Source organism: Myiozetetes cayanensis, unplaced genomic scaffold (assembly GCF_022539395.1).
Source record: "Myiozetetes cayanensis isolate MyiCay16 unplaced genomic scaffold, myiCay2020 scf5-8, whole genome shotgun sequence".
Lineage (NCBI taxonomy): Eukaryota > Metazoa > Chordata > Aves > Passeriformes > Tyrannidae > Myiozetetes > Myiozetetes cayanensis.
This window is the reverse complement of record NW_026087742.1, coordinates 67161372-67177350: the sequence shown is the minus strand read 5'-3', so window position 1 is coordinate 67177350 and position 15979 is coordinate 67161372. Positions and strand designations below refer to the sequence as shown.

At 43.8% G+C, this 15979-nt stretch overlaps 1 protein-coding gene across 1 annotated transcript; it reads left to right on the top strand.

The window, feature by feature from the left end:
• The first annotated feature begins 9221 nt into the window (after window positions 1–9221).
• On the top strand, window positions 9222–15724 carry KCTD12 (potassium channel tetramerization domain containing 12). Its single transcript, XM_050333414.1, has one exon. It carries the CDS (start codon window positions 9462–9464, stop codon window positions 10458–10460), a length of 999 nt encoding a protein of 332 aa, XP_050189371.1. The 5' UTR covers window positions 9222–9461; the 3' UTR covers window positions 10461–15724.
• Window positions 15725–15979: the final 255 nt, after the last annotated feature.

Sequence of the window (15979 nt, the reverse complement as noted above, 5' to 3'; positions counted from 1 at the left end):
ATCCTTCTACTTGGCAGCTTTAATTTTTTTCCTCTTTCAGATTGTCAGTCACAGACAATGTCTTGACTTACAAAGAAATCTTTTCTTATTCCAGAAGCCTTTTTTTGTCACTATGACTGCAGGCTTTATGCTTATCTTCTGCTTCTCAGATAAGTTTCCCCTTCACTAAGATCCATCCTATAATCTCAACCTATTTCTGTGTGATTTAACCTCCTTGAGCTGAATACATTTTTTTCTGCTTGTTTTATTTGAAAGGATTTTATTTGAGGGACTCAGTTCTGATACAATCTAGACTCATTGCATTCGGTTAAAAAATACAAACAATAATGAAGAAAGCTTTCCATTTTCTGAGAAAGGCACTTTGGCAAGAATTGTACATACACAGTACACATGAAAAGTTAAAAGGTGAAAACAATAAACAAATTTCCTTTGCATTGGCAAAACTCTTTCCAAACTAGCAAAACTTTATTGCATATACTTCTTCTGTTGTCTTGTTGCTGACATAGGAAAGATAATTCCTGTGCTTAGTTCATAAGCAATTAATAAATAATCTTTATTTTTTCAACAGCTTGCAGCATACAAAGAGAGGGGAGCTTTTCAAAAATCTAATTCCTATATTCTCAAGGGCTTAGGTGTCTGTAGGTTGATGGAATAAGTGGCTGTGATTTTCTGTAAATTCAGCCATTTGCTTCATTAGAACTTCATTAAATCTAAACACTAACACTCTTCATTCCATATATCTCTTAAATATCCCAAACAGTCTCTCAAACATTTATTCTGCTATGTTCACTGTTAGTGATAATGTATTATTTGTATTTATATAAATGACTGAAACTCCCAGCTATTGTAGACAGATGATATCTTATATGAAATCCCTACAAAGCAGAGTAGTAATCCCTCTGTGTAAACACTCGGAACAGGAAAGCACATTCAGAATTTTCTAGACACATTAATTGAATCCTATTTGGGCCTCTCCAAGAGGCCAAGAGCAAAATACATGCAGTCAACTTTCCTAAGCAGGAAGACAGGCTTCTCACAGAATCATAGAATATGCTGAGTTGGAAAGGACCCAAAAGGATCATCCAGTCCAACTCCTGGCCCTGCACAGGACCATCCCCAAGAGTCACACCATGTGCCTGAGAGTATTGTCCAAATGCTTCTTGAACTCTCACGCTTGGTGCTGTGATGACTTCCCTGGGGAGCCTGTTCCACTACCAACCACCCTCTGGGTAAAGAACCTCTTTCCAACATCCAACCTAAACCTCCTCTGCTACAACTTCAGGCCGTTCCCTCTCTGGCACTTATCCTTGTTGAACTTCATATGGTTGGTGATTGTCTAGTTCTCTAATTTGTCAAAGTCTCTTTGCAGGGCCTCTCTGCCTTCCAGCAAGTCAACAGCTCCTCCAAGTTTTGTATCACCTGCAAACTTGATTAGTATCCTTTCCAGCCAAACTCACCTCCAAATGAACTGCAGCAACTCTGTTTTCCTTTACAGGTAAGAAACAGCTGCTTTGCATTACTTTGGGCAATAACATCTCATTAGCACAACACATCAGCAAGCTGGGAAACATCAGCTATGCCTGATTAAGTCGATTCCAAGTTTCTTCAAGCTTGGCTCAGTCTGAACTGAAAATCAGGTTGGGCTATGCAGTGGGTAACGGGTAGGAGAAGTTCTGGAAACACTGTGAGTATACGGGCTGAAGAAAACGTTCTGGCAAACTCAACTTTGGCCCTAGCAGAGGGCTGTCTGCTATCTCACTCCCTGCGCGGATGTTTTTGGCAGTTTAGCAGCAAATCATTTCCCCTGCCACGTAACTGAAAAGAAATGTATTCTCCATGACACATTAGTTTACATAGCAGGTCAGGAAGGGTATCAGTGAATAGAAGGTCCAGCATCTCTTTTGGCACAGGTTGAACAGCTGAGATACACTGCCCACAGGAGCTAAGAGTATCTAATTACAGCCTTCACTCACAGATGTCCCCACTGGCATGAACTCTAGTTATAGCCATTGGTGACATGTACTTTGGCAAGGTCTTGACAGAGTGGATATTTTCCAGGGTATCTGGAGCAGCTCAGAGTTTGCAGAGTTCCACTTACCATATAGGAGAGTCTGTGCTCTGAGGCCAAAGGAGGAGAAACAAGTTTGAGTAATCTAACAATAAAAGTTCTCTTTCTCTGTGTATAGATATTGTTTTTAGTCTTCTAGGTGTGAAAGTGAACAGCAAGTCTCTAATGAGACTTCATAATTTCATTTCAGTCTGCGTCAAGAGATGATGAAGTCTGGTGGACAGATGCTTAACTGAGGAACACACTAGAAGCCTGGAACCACCTCTATTGTACTCTAAACATCCTCCAGGACTGATACCCTGAGGGGACATGAGCAAGCAGGGGACTGTGAAACACTAAAGAAGCCTTGTGACACCATTCATTCCTTGACAGTTTAATACCACTTGTTAGTTTACATGAGGTGTGAAACAAAGCAGGCTTTGACACTAGCAAGATCAGTTCTGCCATCAAGGATACAAACTTAGGTCTTGGTAGAGAAACAAAACAAACTAGTGCAAAAATGGTTTTCTTAGGCAGTCAAGCACAGTGACTAAGGTTGTAAAAAAACCAGCTGCAAACTTATCTATACTAAAGTGCCTGTTGTGGGCTTGCACCCTCTTCATACTTTTGTATGTATTGTCTTTCTGTCAATGCCACAAGCACCCTGGTAAGGATTGTGATATTTCTTTTATTAAAAAAAAAAAACAATACAGCCTTAAAGAGAAATTTTAAATAGTTTTTAACAGAAAAAGATGCAAAGAGAACAAAGCAGTACGTCCAGTTTCTGAGTCTGTTGAAATGAATAATTGCATTTCATTTGTTTATTTTAATCTAGCTTAAAGAGTTAACATTGGCTAAGCACAGCTTGCACTGTTACATAGTGGCAGAAAGCAAAAGTAAATGCATTAATTACTGTTCATTGACCACAGTTATGATTCTGAAACATGCTAGATTAGTAAACAGTATACCTCCAGTAATCACAACTAAAGTGAATACATAAATTTGAAGGACACAATCACCAGTGTGTGGTGTCACTACTTTAGCTTTGAAGAATCACTCTGTTAAATAATAATTATTTCAGTAAATGTTGAATTCCTTCGTTAAACACATTTTTGTAAAAAAAGGATGTAAGTAAGACCTGTAAATTTTGAAAATTTCATTAAAAAGCATTTTCTCTTGGATAGAATTCCTCTCAATTAATGAGGCCACCCTTGTGATTAGCTTCTCAGAAGAACAGACGTAGGGACAACCATTAACTTGCTCCTCTGCAGACCTGTGCTCTCATCTTCTGATTGTATCCAAAAGGCACCAAAAAATGTGCTTTTACCTCACTAAAACCTATTCTAAAGCATGACTGGTCCTACAGGAAGGCAGGCTGGTAAGAAGTGGGTGTAGAGGTTGTTTTTTATATCCTAATTAGCTAGATAACGAGTTACATTTTCCCTGTTAGAAGAACTCTTTTGCTGAATCCTCCTACTATCAGTTCTAGGAGACAGCTTAAGGCTGTTGACCCAGGCTAATGGTTAATGTAAAAATCAGTGTAGTTTCCACTCACATTTGCAGAGGTCTAGTTGTCTTTCTAGTCATTGTTGTGGTAGAAGCTAGGTCAGAATGCTATTTATTCACAGATAGGAAAATCGCTGAGGGAAGATTTGAAGACGTGAATGAAATGTTTCACAGAGATATGGAAGATTAATTTCAGAGAGCCCAGGCTCACAAAAAAATAACTCTGATTTAAAGCTGCTCCATGGGGGTTATGAGTAATTTAGTATAGAAGAAAAACTTCATATGTCACGCAAGTAAAATACCACACAACTACATGCATAAAATGACATATCTGTCCTCTGCTGCTTTGATATTGGACAGAGCTGTAACTTCCTGATAATTAACCAAAACACAGGAGATCATGCATCACATTTTCCTAGATTTCACCTGAAAAGAAGAAGTTGGGACTTATTTCTCCATCTGATATAAGGTGCATAGCCTCTTTTCTTGTGTCCTCCAAATTCAGTGACCCATGGGATGTGTGTAGAAGGTGTCCCCTTCAGTGCTCCTCTTTACTGAGGCAGAAACAACCTGCATGTCTCCATGACATTGAGAGGGTACCTTTTGTCTTCCAGTTTTTGCAAAGGTGCTTGAAGGAAATTAACACAGCTCTGAACTTCACTAATTGCTCACTTGATTACGTTTCTCAGTCACACTCTGTAGCTCTGTATCGGCCAAGGACACAGAATACACAGCTAATGGCTGTCCTTCCCTCCCTCACTTCCTCCCTCCCACTCCTCCAGACTCTGCAGAGCATTGCCCCCACAGAATTATCCAAAGCAATGTCTGTAGCCCCCCCAGCAGGAGGAAAGTGCTTGAGCACTTGATGACCTTCTGAGGTCCCTTACTGAAAAATCAGAATAATACAGGTTGTATCTTTTGGGTTTGAACACGTGGGTTTTCATAGCAGCTGGATTTCCCAGAACATGCAGTTCCAGCCAAATATATGCAACTGTTCAGGCAAACACACAGACAAAACAAGCTCTGTGAGCAGATATTATCAGATATAACTTCACAGGTAACATTCATTACAATTCACATGGAATATGGAAATCTATGAATGTGTGCATTTGTGATGTCCAGCTATATACAGTGATACTGAGTTTGCCGAAGGAGACTACTTACTTTTGAAGTAGCTTGAGTTCTTCTGTCTTTGGGTGGAATAATGCACGTTTCAAGTTTTGGGAAATATTCCTTGGTATGACTTGAGTATAACACCAAGGCTGATAATTTCACTCTGAACAAGGACTCAGGAATGGGAAAGGTTTCATGTAATAGCCACCCAATGACTGTCAAAGTCAAGCCTATGGAACTTCACACATTTTAGAGGGAACCTAAGTCCCAACAATGTGAAAGATTTCTGACTCTTAGGCAATGAATTCTGCTGTGGGACTACCAGACTCTTTTTCCTGCATCCTCTAAGCAAGATTGTGAAGCTTAAATTAGCATATTTGAACCTCCAGTTCAGTTTAGGTCACTAACAAGTTTTGATGATTTTATGCAGATGGCTAAATATTTCACTGCAATCAGTATTATAATTCAGACAATTCAGTCATACATAACTAGGCATTTTCTAAGCGATGTTAGACCATTTCACACAATGCAGACTGCAAGAAGAAATAAAACCCCAATACTTTAGTTCAGAACAGGGGTAAAATGTGTTCTTGCTCTGTGAAGTTTCTCAAGAAGTTGAATATACTAGTATAATAGTTTAAATCTACTTTGAAACAAAAAAAACACAACAAAAAGTATAGTTTTCTCTTTATCATGTATCTTGGCTCTTAAGGAGCCCTTTGCATTCCTTAATCGCAATGTAGTGTTTCCTCACACTAGGTGGTACCCTTCCTCTATGGTTTGTGAAGGAAACTGTCCTCCCTGAATAAACCTGGACCATCCGTGGGTGCACTGCCCAAAACGCAAAATAGGGGCCCAATCGTGATGAAAACATCTTTGTAAACACTGAAACAACAAAAGCCTCCCCGTCCCCCCCTAACAAACAAACAAACAAACATCCCCAACCGACCAATTAAAAAAAAAAAAAAAAACACAAAACACAAAACCCCAACCAAACCAAAACCAATATCCCCCCAAAACCAGTCTAAACTTCTCCAAATATTAAAAGAGAAGCTGTTGAATCCCAGAGGATTAAGACAGCACGCCCGTAGCTAGTTCTGGTAGGCAGCTAAAAGCAAACATTGAAATGTGACTGTCTTATCTGAAGGAGTTATTGTTCAGAAATGTCACAGTACTGCACAAAGAAATTCAACTACACATTTATTGTCGTAAAGCCTTGCCTGTCCAACAGACCATATTTAATATTTAATGCCCTTTACAGGGGGCGTATGCCTTAGGAGGCATTCCGTGGCAGTCTTCAATGTTACGTGTACTAATATTTCACTGTCTCCCACACAAAGTAAGAATAAAGCACTGAGATTATGACTGTGTTATGCAACTCACTGACTGACACATAAGTAAAAAATTGTTTATATATTTATGCATTGTAATATGCACAGATGAAGTCCAAGTCTCCTGAGACAAACATAGTCAAATGAAAAGTGGTAGGAAATTGAGAAGAAACTAGATGAATATTTTGTGAAAAGAGGAAAAAAATCTGTTGATAAAAGAAGTTACAATAACCAAAGCCTTACAGGCAGGCAAGGCATAAAGCAGCAGTGAGATGCCCATGGAATATAATTCCTCTGAAGAGACATGGCTTCAAACCAGATATTTCAGTACTGGGCATGTTTTTAAGCCTAAAAAATGACATCTATCTCAGAGATAAACACTGCAAACCGGGTCTTCGTCCAGGACTGTTGAATAGGCTTTATGAACAAAGTCTTCCTATGACAAGGCTCCTTAATCCCTTTTTGAAGGGGAGTCCAAGGTCAACTACACATTGACAGAGAGAATAGTGCAGTGGGATGGACTGGTTTGCACCCCTAAAGAAAGATTTGGGACAGTGGCCCAAAAAAGGGCTTGTGACAGCTGTGTCTCCCCCCAGCCCTATAATGTGCATGGCTTTGAACATCATATAGTGCTGCACAGGGGCATGGTGGGTCCTTCTCACCTGGCCTCCCCATAAATGATAGGCAGGTGGAGGTAAAGCTCTGGAGAGCCAGTGTCTGAAGGAGGAGCGCAACTTACTTGTCTCTGAAACTTCTGAAAACATGAGCTGGAAGACCCATTGAGCTCAGGTCTTACAGTCTTGTCTCAAATCTAACAAAGCTCAAGGCAAATAGAAAGTTCAAGTCTAATAAATATGTTGGTGCCTTTTTTTTTTTTTGGTTAACCTACTTTATTAATCACTGAATGCCAAAAAGTGAAATGTAATTAACAGATGAATTAAACGTGCCATTTTTTGACATGGGAGCATTTGTTAAGACTCACCTGCTGCTAGGTACAAAATCTTCCACTGCAAATTCTGCAGTGAATAAGCGCCTGCACAAGGATTATATGATCTCATCTTCTGGGTGCACAGTTTAATCACAGTGCTCTCGATAGAGAGCCCACACTAGGGAAGTGCAGTTTAAAATACAAATCTGTGGGAGGCTCTTGAGGTGGTTTCTTGCTAAGTATGGCCAGGAGCAGGGTGATGCGGAGGGAGATGCCACATTAAGAGACCAAGAGGTAAAAGTAACTCCATAAAACTGTCACCAGCAAACCACCATGTGCAAATTTCATGTGCTTTTAGTCTGGTGAATTGACTCTAAAATAGTACACGAGAAGAAAACAAAGATTCCCTGCGTGCCAGCAGATCAGTCACGTTATTTTCATTTTTTTTTTTTTTTTACTACGTCAATAAACTCAGATGTTTAAATAGGTAGCAAAACAACTTCAGTTAGGCTCATTTTATTTTTCCCTGGTCTTTCAGAACAGTTTTAACCTCTCTCCTACTCCTCTCAAAAAAAAAAAAAAGAAAAGTAAGCTCTTGTAACAAAATGTGAGCAAAACATCAGATTAACCTACTTTGCCATTTTGCTCCCACAAATGAAAATACTTGGTGGTCAAAGTATTGGCAGCTGGCTTTCCCACATGGAAAACATAATGTTCCGTACATTTGTTACCACATTCTTAGTCCTGTTGAGATGAAACTCCTGTAACTTCTCAGTGTCCAGTGTCCTAAGACCACCCACCTCCTTCCTTAGACCACAGTATCCCTGTCAGCTCTCCCTCCACACATTGTTCTTTATTCCCTTTTCAAAACTTGTATTTCTCAACTCCTTTTCTTCCTCTTCTTCTTGTCTTGGGCAAACTTAGCTTGCGCCTTGAGAACTAACTTGCCTTTCCTTCCTTTCCAATTTCTCAAGTTTTGAAGGACTTCTACCTCCTCTCTCTGCATCTTTTGATTTCTACGTCATGGACGACTGCAATGGGGCATTTGCAGTAGGGTAGCCCAGAGAGGGCTTCGTTCACCCCACGAAAGGAAAGCATTGACCATTGTCTTCATACTCCTCAGATCTTCCTGTCCTTTCAGCTGTTCTCTCCAGGAAGAAAGCACACTGGAATTCCCAAGGGAGTGCAACTGAATACATCAAGGCAGCAGCTCTTTACTACTGCTTGCAAAGAGACACAGAAGTGTATATTAAATTCAAGCAAAAGCCTGAAACATAATTTAAATGCTTTCTACCAACGCATGTTAAATAGGTGCTTATGCTTCACGTAGATCCTGATGTATCCTAATTAATCCAAATTAAATCTGAGCTGCACGGGCACCCAATTATATACATATCCACACAGACACAGACTCGAGGAGCCTGGCTCTCACGGCAAAGTGCCCCTTGTCAGGCAGCTGGAGGGGACCCCTTCCGCTCCGGGGTGCCCCTCGCCACCAGGGATTCCTCCGGCCGGGGAGAGCCGGCTCCCGGCGGTGGGGCACCCCTAGAAAGGCGCTCGCAGTGCCATCCGACGGTGCGACCCGCCGAGTCTCCCTCCGAGAATACGGATCGGCAGGAGGTTTTCACGGAGTCCTTATTATGGGCATTAAAAACCTGCGTAGTGATGCGGGTATCCCGCAAGCCAGAAAGGGGCCGGGGACCCGTGTGAGACGAGCGCGGGCAGCAATGCACGCTCTCGTTTTCCCCTGCAAAGCCGACAGGAGAGAGGGGACACAGTTACCTCGTCGGGGGGGTCTCACTTGGCGAGGGTTTGGACAAGCCTTAGAAAGATTAGCAAGGGCACGGCACAGCTCCTTCAGCAGGGCACCAGTCCCGCTGCTTCCCGGCTCCCGCTACTCGGGGCGAACGGAGGGGTTTTCTTGCCTGCGAAAAGACAAAACGTCTCGGAGAAGCCGGGGAGCGAGTTCGGAGGGTTAGGGAAGGCAGGGAGGGAGGCGGCCCACCCAACGTTTTACCCCCGCTTGCCGCTCACCGCGGTGCCCCTCCACGGCCAGGGAAGCCCGGCGGCCGCACTCCGTGCGTGGAAACGGTCCCCCCGCAACCCTGGAAAGAGCCCCGGGGCAGGGGGGGTTGTGTGTGCGTGTAGGGGGGGTACGGACGACGACGGGGGACCCTGCGTCAGTGCAGGGCCGTCCCCTTCCCCTCCCCGTGCGCTCGGCTCTGCCTCCCGCCAGCCTCCCACGCCTCCCGCGAGGTGCGGCCGCGATACATAAACACGGCTCCGCCGCCGCCGCCGGGGCTCTGCTTTCGCAGCCCGACGGAGGAGCTCGTCCGGCAGCGGGCAGGGGAGCGGCTGCGGGGAGCGCAGCGGCAGCGCGGCTCCGGCGGCAGACGGGGCGGGAGGCTCCGGCGGGCAGCAGCGGAGGGTTGCGCTCTCCCCCGAGGGCGGCGGCCCTGCCGTAGCCCAGGCGGCCGGAGGAAGAGCAGGAGGAGGAAGGGCGTGGGCTCCCCGCCGGCGGCGGGCTCCCTGCGGTATGGCCCTGGCGGACAGCGCCCGCGGGATGCCCAACGGCGGCGGCGTCTCGCCGGCTGCGGGGAGCGGGGCGCCGGGCAGCGGGGCGGTGGCAGCGGCCACGGGCGGCTGGTCGTCCTTCCCGGAGATCGTGGAGCTGAACGTGGGCGGGCAGGTGTACGTGACGCGGCGCTGCACCGTGGTCTCGGTGCGCGACTCGCTGCTCTGGCGCATGTTCTCGCAGCAGCAGCCCAGCGAGCTGCCCCGGGACAGCAAGGGCCGCTTCTTCCTCGACCGCGACGGCTTCCTCTTCCGCTACATCCTGGACTACCTGCGGGACCTGCAGCTGGTGCTGCCCGAGCACTTCCCTGAGCGCAGCCGCCTCCAGCGGGAGGCCGAGTACTTCCAGCTGCCCGACCTGGCTCGCCGCCTGGCGCAGACTCGGGCCGCCGCCGTCCGCCCCGCCGCCCTGCACCGCGACGGCTCCATCTGCGCCGAAGAACCGCCGCCGCCGCTCCTCGGCTACCTGGAGGCAGAGCCGCTGGAAGGAGGCGGCGGGGCCGTGGGGTCCGCCCCGTCGCCCACCGCCAGCCGCAGCCCCTCGGGCGGGCCGCTGCTCACGCCCTCGCAGTCGCTGGACGGGGCGGGCGGGCGGCGCTCGGGCTACATCACCATCGGCTACCGGGGCTCCTACACCATCGGGCGGGAGGCACAGGCCGACGCCAAGTTCCGGCGAGTGGCCCGCATCACCGTCTGCGGCAAGACGGCCCTGGCCAAGGAGGTCTTCGGGGAGACGCTGAACGAGAGCCGCGACCCTGACCGCCCTCCCGAGCGCTACACCGCCCGCTACTACCTCAAGTTCAACTTCCTCGAGCAAGCCTTCGACCGACTCTCCGAGGCCGGCTTCCGCATGGCCGCCTGCTCCTCCACTGGCACCTGCGCCTTCGCCCCCGAGCAGGGTGGTCCTGCCGATGACAAGATCTGGACCAGCTACACCGAGTATGTCTTCTGCCGGGACTGAGCATTCGCCTAGCCCGTGGCGTGGGGACAAGGCAGCGGCCCCTGCACACCCTCGCACCCAAGGTCCCCTCCCATGCCGGAGGAAGGAGGATGTGGAGGGGGGCCGTGTCCCCCTGTGCTTTCCTCACCCCGGTGTCTGCCTCCACGCACAAGGCGGGTCAGCCCCTGCGCAGCCCCCACCCCTCTTATAGCACCTCCTGACGGCCCTAGGGGCGGGAGGTCACTCTGTTGTGCCTCGGCTGCCATGTCCCTGCTTGGCCACCATGTCCCTAATCAGCCACCGTATCCCGGCTCGCACCATCCTCCTCCTCCCACGTCTCCCAGCAGCTGTGTTGGTAGCGAGGAAGGAGAGAGATATTGGGAGTAGACAAGTACAAGAAAGCGTGCAGGTGTGCCCAGTCCCTGCCCCTCACCACGCACGGAGCTGAGGAATAGCTCTGGCATGGTGGGGTGTTTTAAAAAACATCCAATTAGGGGCTGAGAAACTGATCTGAGTTGCTCAAAAGCATTTTCTGTTGAAGATGGCATGATAAATGGCTATCTTTTCTCATCCCAAGACCCTTGTTGGGCAGACCCAAAATGGTCCATTTTAACCCCCCACCTCATCAAAGTGATGTCTGTCTGTGAAGGACTGTCACATAGAAGTAATGCCTGACTGTGAGGGGCTTGCACTGGCTCATACTTTATCTGTAGAGATGAGTAATTCTGGAGGAGGCATGCATGTGGCCCTTCACGACAGATTGCTTCCATCTCCCCTCTCTGCTCCCTGTATCTCTGAACTCCTCTCTCCAAGCTGTTAAACTGGACCAGGGCCTGTGCAGCAAGCATGTAAGGCTGATGTGAAAGGACAAGTTTGCTAGATAACCAACCATTTGAACTATAAAGTGTCCTCAGAGACGTGTTTATTCCATTGAGAGGTAAAACAACAACACTTTGCAAAATTATAGTGCTTGTGAATCGTAACTTTCATGGGCGGTCTGAAGTCCTTATAATTCTTTTGAAGTTGCTGTCTATAATATGAACAGGAATCTCAATGCGCATTTCCTTAAACACCCTCAAAACGATGCGAGTGAGATGAAGCCAGGCTTGCCAGAGTAAAAGTAGGGGCTGCTTCCTGGGAAGCTGAAATCTCATACCTTGAAATAATGCAGATGTACATTGTAATTGTAATCAAGAGCATCCTGCTTATTATTTTTTGTCATGTTAGTGCTGTAAAACTCTCAAGCCAACAGAATTGATGACAAAACCACTTCTTAAAGAACCAGTTTCTTAGTTTCGTGACAGTACTACTAGGGCACTGACACTGGTAAGAGTTATGTTCCTCTTCCTAGATAGACTTAATGCTTCTTAGGAAGGATTGAGCCCTGTCCTTAGAAAAACAAGAATGATGCCAACTTCCTTCAGAGGAAATTACCCCTTTTGAGCTGTATTTTGTTACTGCTGTCTAACAGTCTCTGCTGGAGGAGGCAGTCATAGTCTGCTTTGGAACAGATCATCTGAGCAGCAGGTTTTACTGGGAGGGGGAAGATGGAGCAGCTCTTTTTAATAAATTCTTGAAGTCTGGAGTACAAAAGCACTTTCCTTTAAAAACCTAAACTTGATTTAAGAATTTGTATTGTCTGTTCAGACCATCACGGAAAAATAGCCTAAATATATGTGAAGTGTCGAAGAATTTACTGGTACATATTAAAGGCTTGAAGTTGTGTTTTTAAAACTTTTGAATAATAAATTGTTCTAATTCCAAATTTACAAATACTGCTAGCATTTGTATTCTAACCAAAGAATTTCGTAGTAAAGGTTTTTTTTAAAACCTTAATTCCTTTGAAAAGAGCTATAGCTACATTCCTATCAAGTTTCAGTGCTCAGTCTCTGTGTTCATCACTTGGTCTTTCATTAAGCGTGTGCACAACTGCATAAAACTGAAAAAAATGTTCATCACCGTGGCTGGTTTTTTTTAATACTAGCAAGGTTGTTTATTGATAATGATTAAATTGAAGATGTGCATATGAAAGCACTGGGTACTGTCCAATTGTAGATAGTTGTATTATGGAGTATTTTTAAAAGGAAAGAAATGTATACCTGCCAAATTAGATGAGCAATAAGATACAGTGAGAAGCCAATACACCTGAAGATGGGAGTGAAGCCTGTTTGTCCTATGCCTTACTCTGAGATGATTTCTTTGTGCTTAACTTACTTCTACCACAAGTGAGAGGACATTGATCACAGCTACTAGGTCTTCACAGTGCCATTCTCAAGAATAACGACTGTCTTTTTCTAGTTTCTGTTAAGTAACTCTGATGTACGTTTTTTAAGATTTTGTATAAAATCAGTTTTCAGTAAAGTGTTCAAATTCGCTCTAGATATTTTTCTTTTTTTAAGAAACTGGTATCTTAGTAAATCCATCATAGGAGCTATGAATAGGGGCAGTTTTAAATTGACCTTGTGATTTAGTGTACATATATATACAGTATATAAACATTTTACATGAATCATTTAGTTTTTTAATCATTTTAGCGCTACAGGATTTCATAATATATCTAGCTGAGCATTTACACATAACGTTATGTACATAATATGGTAATGTTTTACTGGTTTCTTATACCTGTTTCTATGGAAAAACTGAATATGAGTATCATCAGCTTGTAGAATTGGAATCGGTGACATACTTGCTTGAATGTGAATTGTAACTAAACTTCCAGGTGGCTGAATGCATCTCTAAAACAAAGATTGCCTGTATTTTGATTAATGATTGCCTATCCACTTGCTGGCATATGACCCAAAAATTCTCATATTTTAAGTAAAAATGGATGTAATATAAACAGATGATTTTTTTTTTAATCTTTGTGTTAAAAACTTGAAGTGTTATTAGTGTTAAAAAATGGGGCCCTTTGTTTACTGTAACTCATTATCAGTATCATCAGTAGACTAAAAATGATGGTGCCATAAATGTAATAGTCATTTGGTGGTTTGCCACAGAAAATGATATTTTTCTGAGACATTACTTAGTAACGTCTGTAAATTTTTTAAAAGGAAAAATGGCCCAGGCAAAGTCACTGAGTTTTGCTGGTCTCTTCTGTTGAGAGCTCAAAGAACGGATAAACACGATGACTCTGCTAACTTGTTGACATGAAAAAGGACAAAAATCTAAAGGCACGATACTGGAGTCCCATATACATTTTGTAGCGGGTGTTCACAGTTCACATACTTATGGATGAATGCAGTAGCATTTATAAGTGCTTTTAAGCCCCCCCCCCACCAGTTTCTTTTAATTAGAAGTTAAGGCATAGGTCTTTTCAGTGATTCATATCATGAAGAGTGACTTTGCCTATGCTTGATTAGGATGTCTATATTTTTATACATGTAGATAATGAGCCACTTATTCATTCTAATTTTCCCATGTATAGCATTGAAAATAAAGATCCTCCTAGGAAAAAGTTGCATACCAAATTAAATTTTGTTCTTTAAATATTAACTCAGCTGCGTGGTTTATGCTGGCCTTTTTATTCTTGGTAAAGATGTTGTTACCTTTGCTTGCTCTTCCACAGTATCATGTTCATAACTTCAGCAAAGACTCCAAGCTAATATATAAAGCAGAAACACAGAGCAGAGAAAATTACATAAATGGGGATCTCTAGTAACACTGATGGCAAGATAAACAGAAATGTATAGTGCTCAGACTGAACAATTTCCTTTTAAGCATCACAGAAAATTCTTGTAGTGCTGATCAGTCAGTTGTCAGGAAGACACAGTGATTAAGCATCTTAGTTTGAATGGCACCGAGTAATGCTGAAGTAAAATATCGATGTTTTTATGAAGCCAGAGAATAATAACATGGGATATAGTGCTCGTTTAATGAAAAGCACTCATACCTAAGGTAATACATGATTTGAGATAAACGCATCTAGAAATTCTCATTAGCTACCCTGTGATCTCTAGCAAGCTATTACAAACTTGTGGTCAGCTTCATAGAAAATTACTAGCAAATTGTTAGTATAATCCTCATGTGTGGAAGTGCCTGTTCTTTCTTGGGTAGCGTGGTTATAATGCAGAGGAACCAGCTGAAGGAAGGTTAGTTAACTTTTTTAATTTGACAGCTTGATAGTATTTGAGAGCTTTGTTATCATGTAATAATACAAGAAGGGAAATTGTTTCATGAGGAACAATACTTTGCATCTGCCCTTCTGAAGGCTTCGGTCTCATTTTCTTTGTACTACCGCTTCAACTACTCTGCTCACCCCCACCCATTTTATTTCACATTTACTTGGAAAAAGGCAGCACACTCCTTGACAGAGCCACCTTCTGTTAGGCTAAAGGTTATGGCTGAATTTTAGCTTTCTCCCTCGGTGAACTACAGATTTTTTTCTTCCTTTACCCCTCCAGCAGTATTCATCAAATTTGTAAGAATGTAACAGCTATGAGGGTTTTCAGTTCTTTTGATTGTATTTGAAGTTACCCATCAACTCAGAGGTTGTTAAGGGGGACAGATGTCCACTCAAATGGACAATGCAGGTGTATGAGCCGTATTTCCCTAGGAAACAAGGCTAACAGAATACTGTAATTAATGCCTGGCGCTGTCTGTGTAGTCCAAGTGTACTAAATCCCTACACACGGAGGAGGCAAGCAGTCACACTTACTTTTGCGACAGTGGCCACTCAAGTCAAAGAAATGGGTGCACTAGAATGTCTTAAAAATATTTACAGACTCCAAATTTCTGCAGCATTTCCAAGTGTAGCTAGACCAGCTTCGAGCCTTGTTATACCAGACCTTCTTGACTGCCTATCTTAAACCTGGTGGTAACTTTGCTGGAGAAGCTTTTTGCTATGAATATTGAGCTTTTGGGATTTCTGCACTTCTGCCTGGCAGAAATGGATCAAAATGTGCAGGAGAATATTTTCTGAAGACTGGATTTGCCTCAGGGTTGGTTTTGGGTTTTTTTTTTAATTGTAGGAAATCTTTGGTATAGTTTTACTGAAATATTAGTACTAGTGCATTATTTATTTAGAAAGTACTAGCATTTACTTTTATGAAACGGCATGCTAATTTTGTTTTTCATTAAAATGAGCTGCATGTGTTTTTCCCCTGCTGCCAAACAAAACTCTCACATATGACTGCTGAAGTAGTAATACTGATATTGCAAGTTGTCTGTTGGAAATATACAACATAACTGCTGAGACAGTCAAAGCCATGGTTGGTCAAATTATCACATTACTTCCCCATTCCACTCTCCACTGTGTTCAAACTGGAATAAAATTAAATTCTGTTATACATTCCTTGCTCTACAAGTTTTTTTAGCACACACTGGAGCATTTGATACTTCCATCGAAGTTGTTGGCAACAGCGAGTCAGGGATTTGAAGCAGGTCTATTTCCTTGTGAGGAAATAAGAGCTAGCAAAAATCCTTGCACAAAGTGTGAGCAGCCTCATGTATTTTTTTGGAATTTCTTGGTATCAAAAGAAATCAAAGATATTTTTCTGTATAATCCAAGTAATACACTCACACATTACTCCTACCTTGCAAAC

Excerpts from the sequence above, each read along its gene's own strand:
- KCTD12 (XM_050333414.1), top strand. The coding sequence starts at position 9,462 with ATGGCCCTGGCGGACAGCGCCCGCGGGATGCCCAACGGCGGCGGCGTC.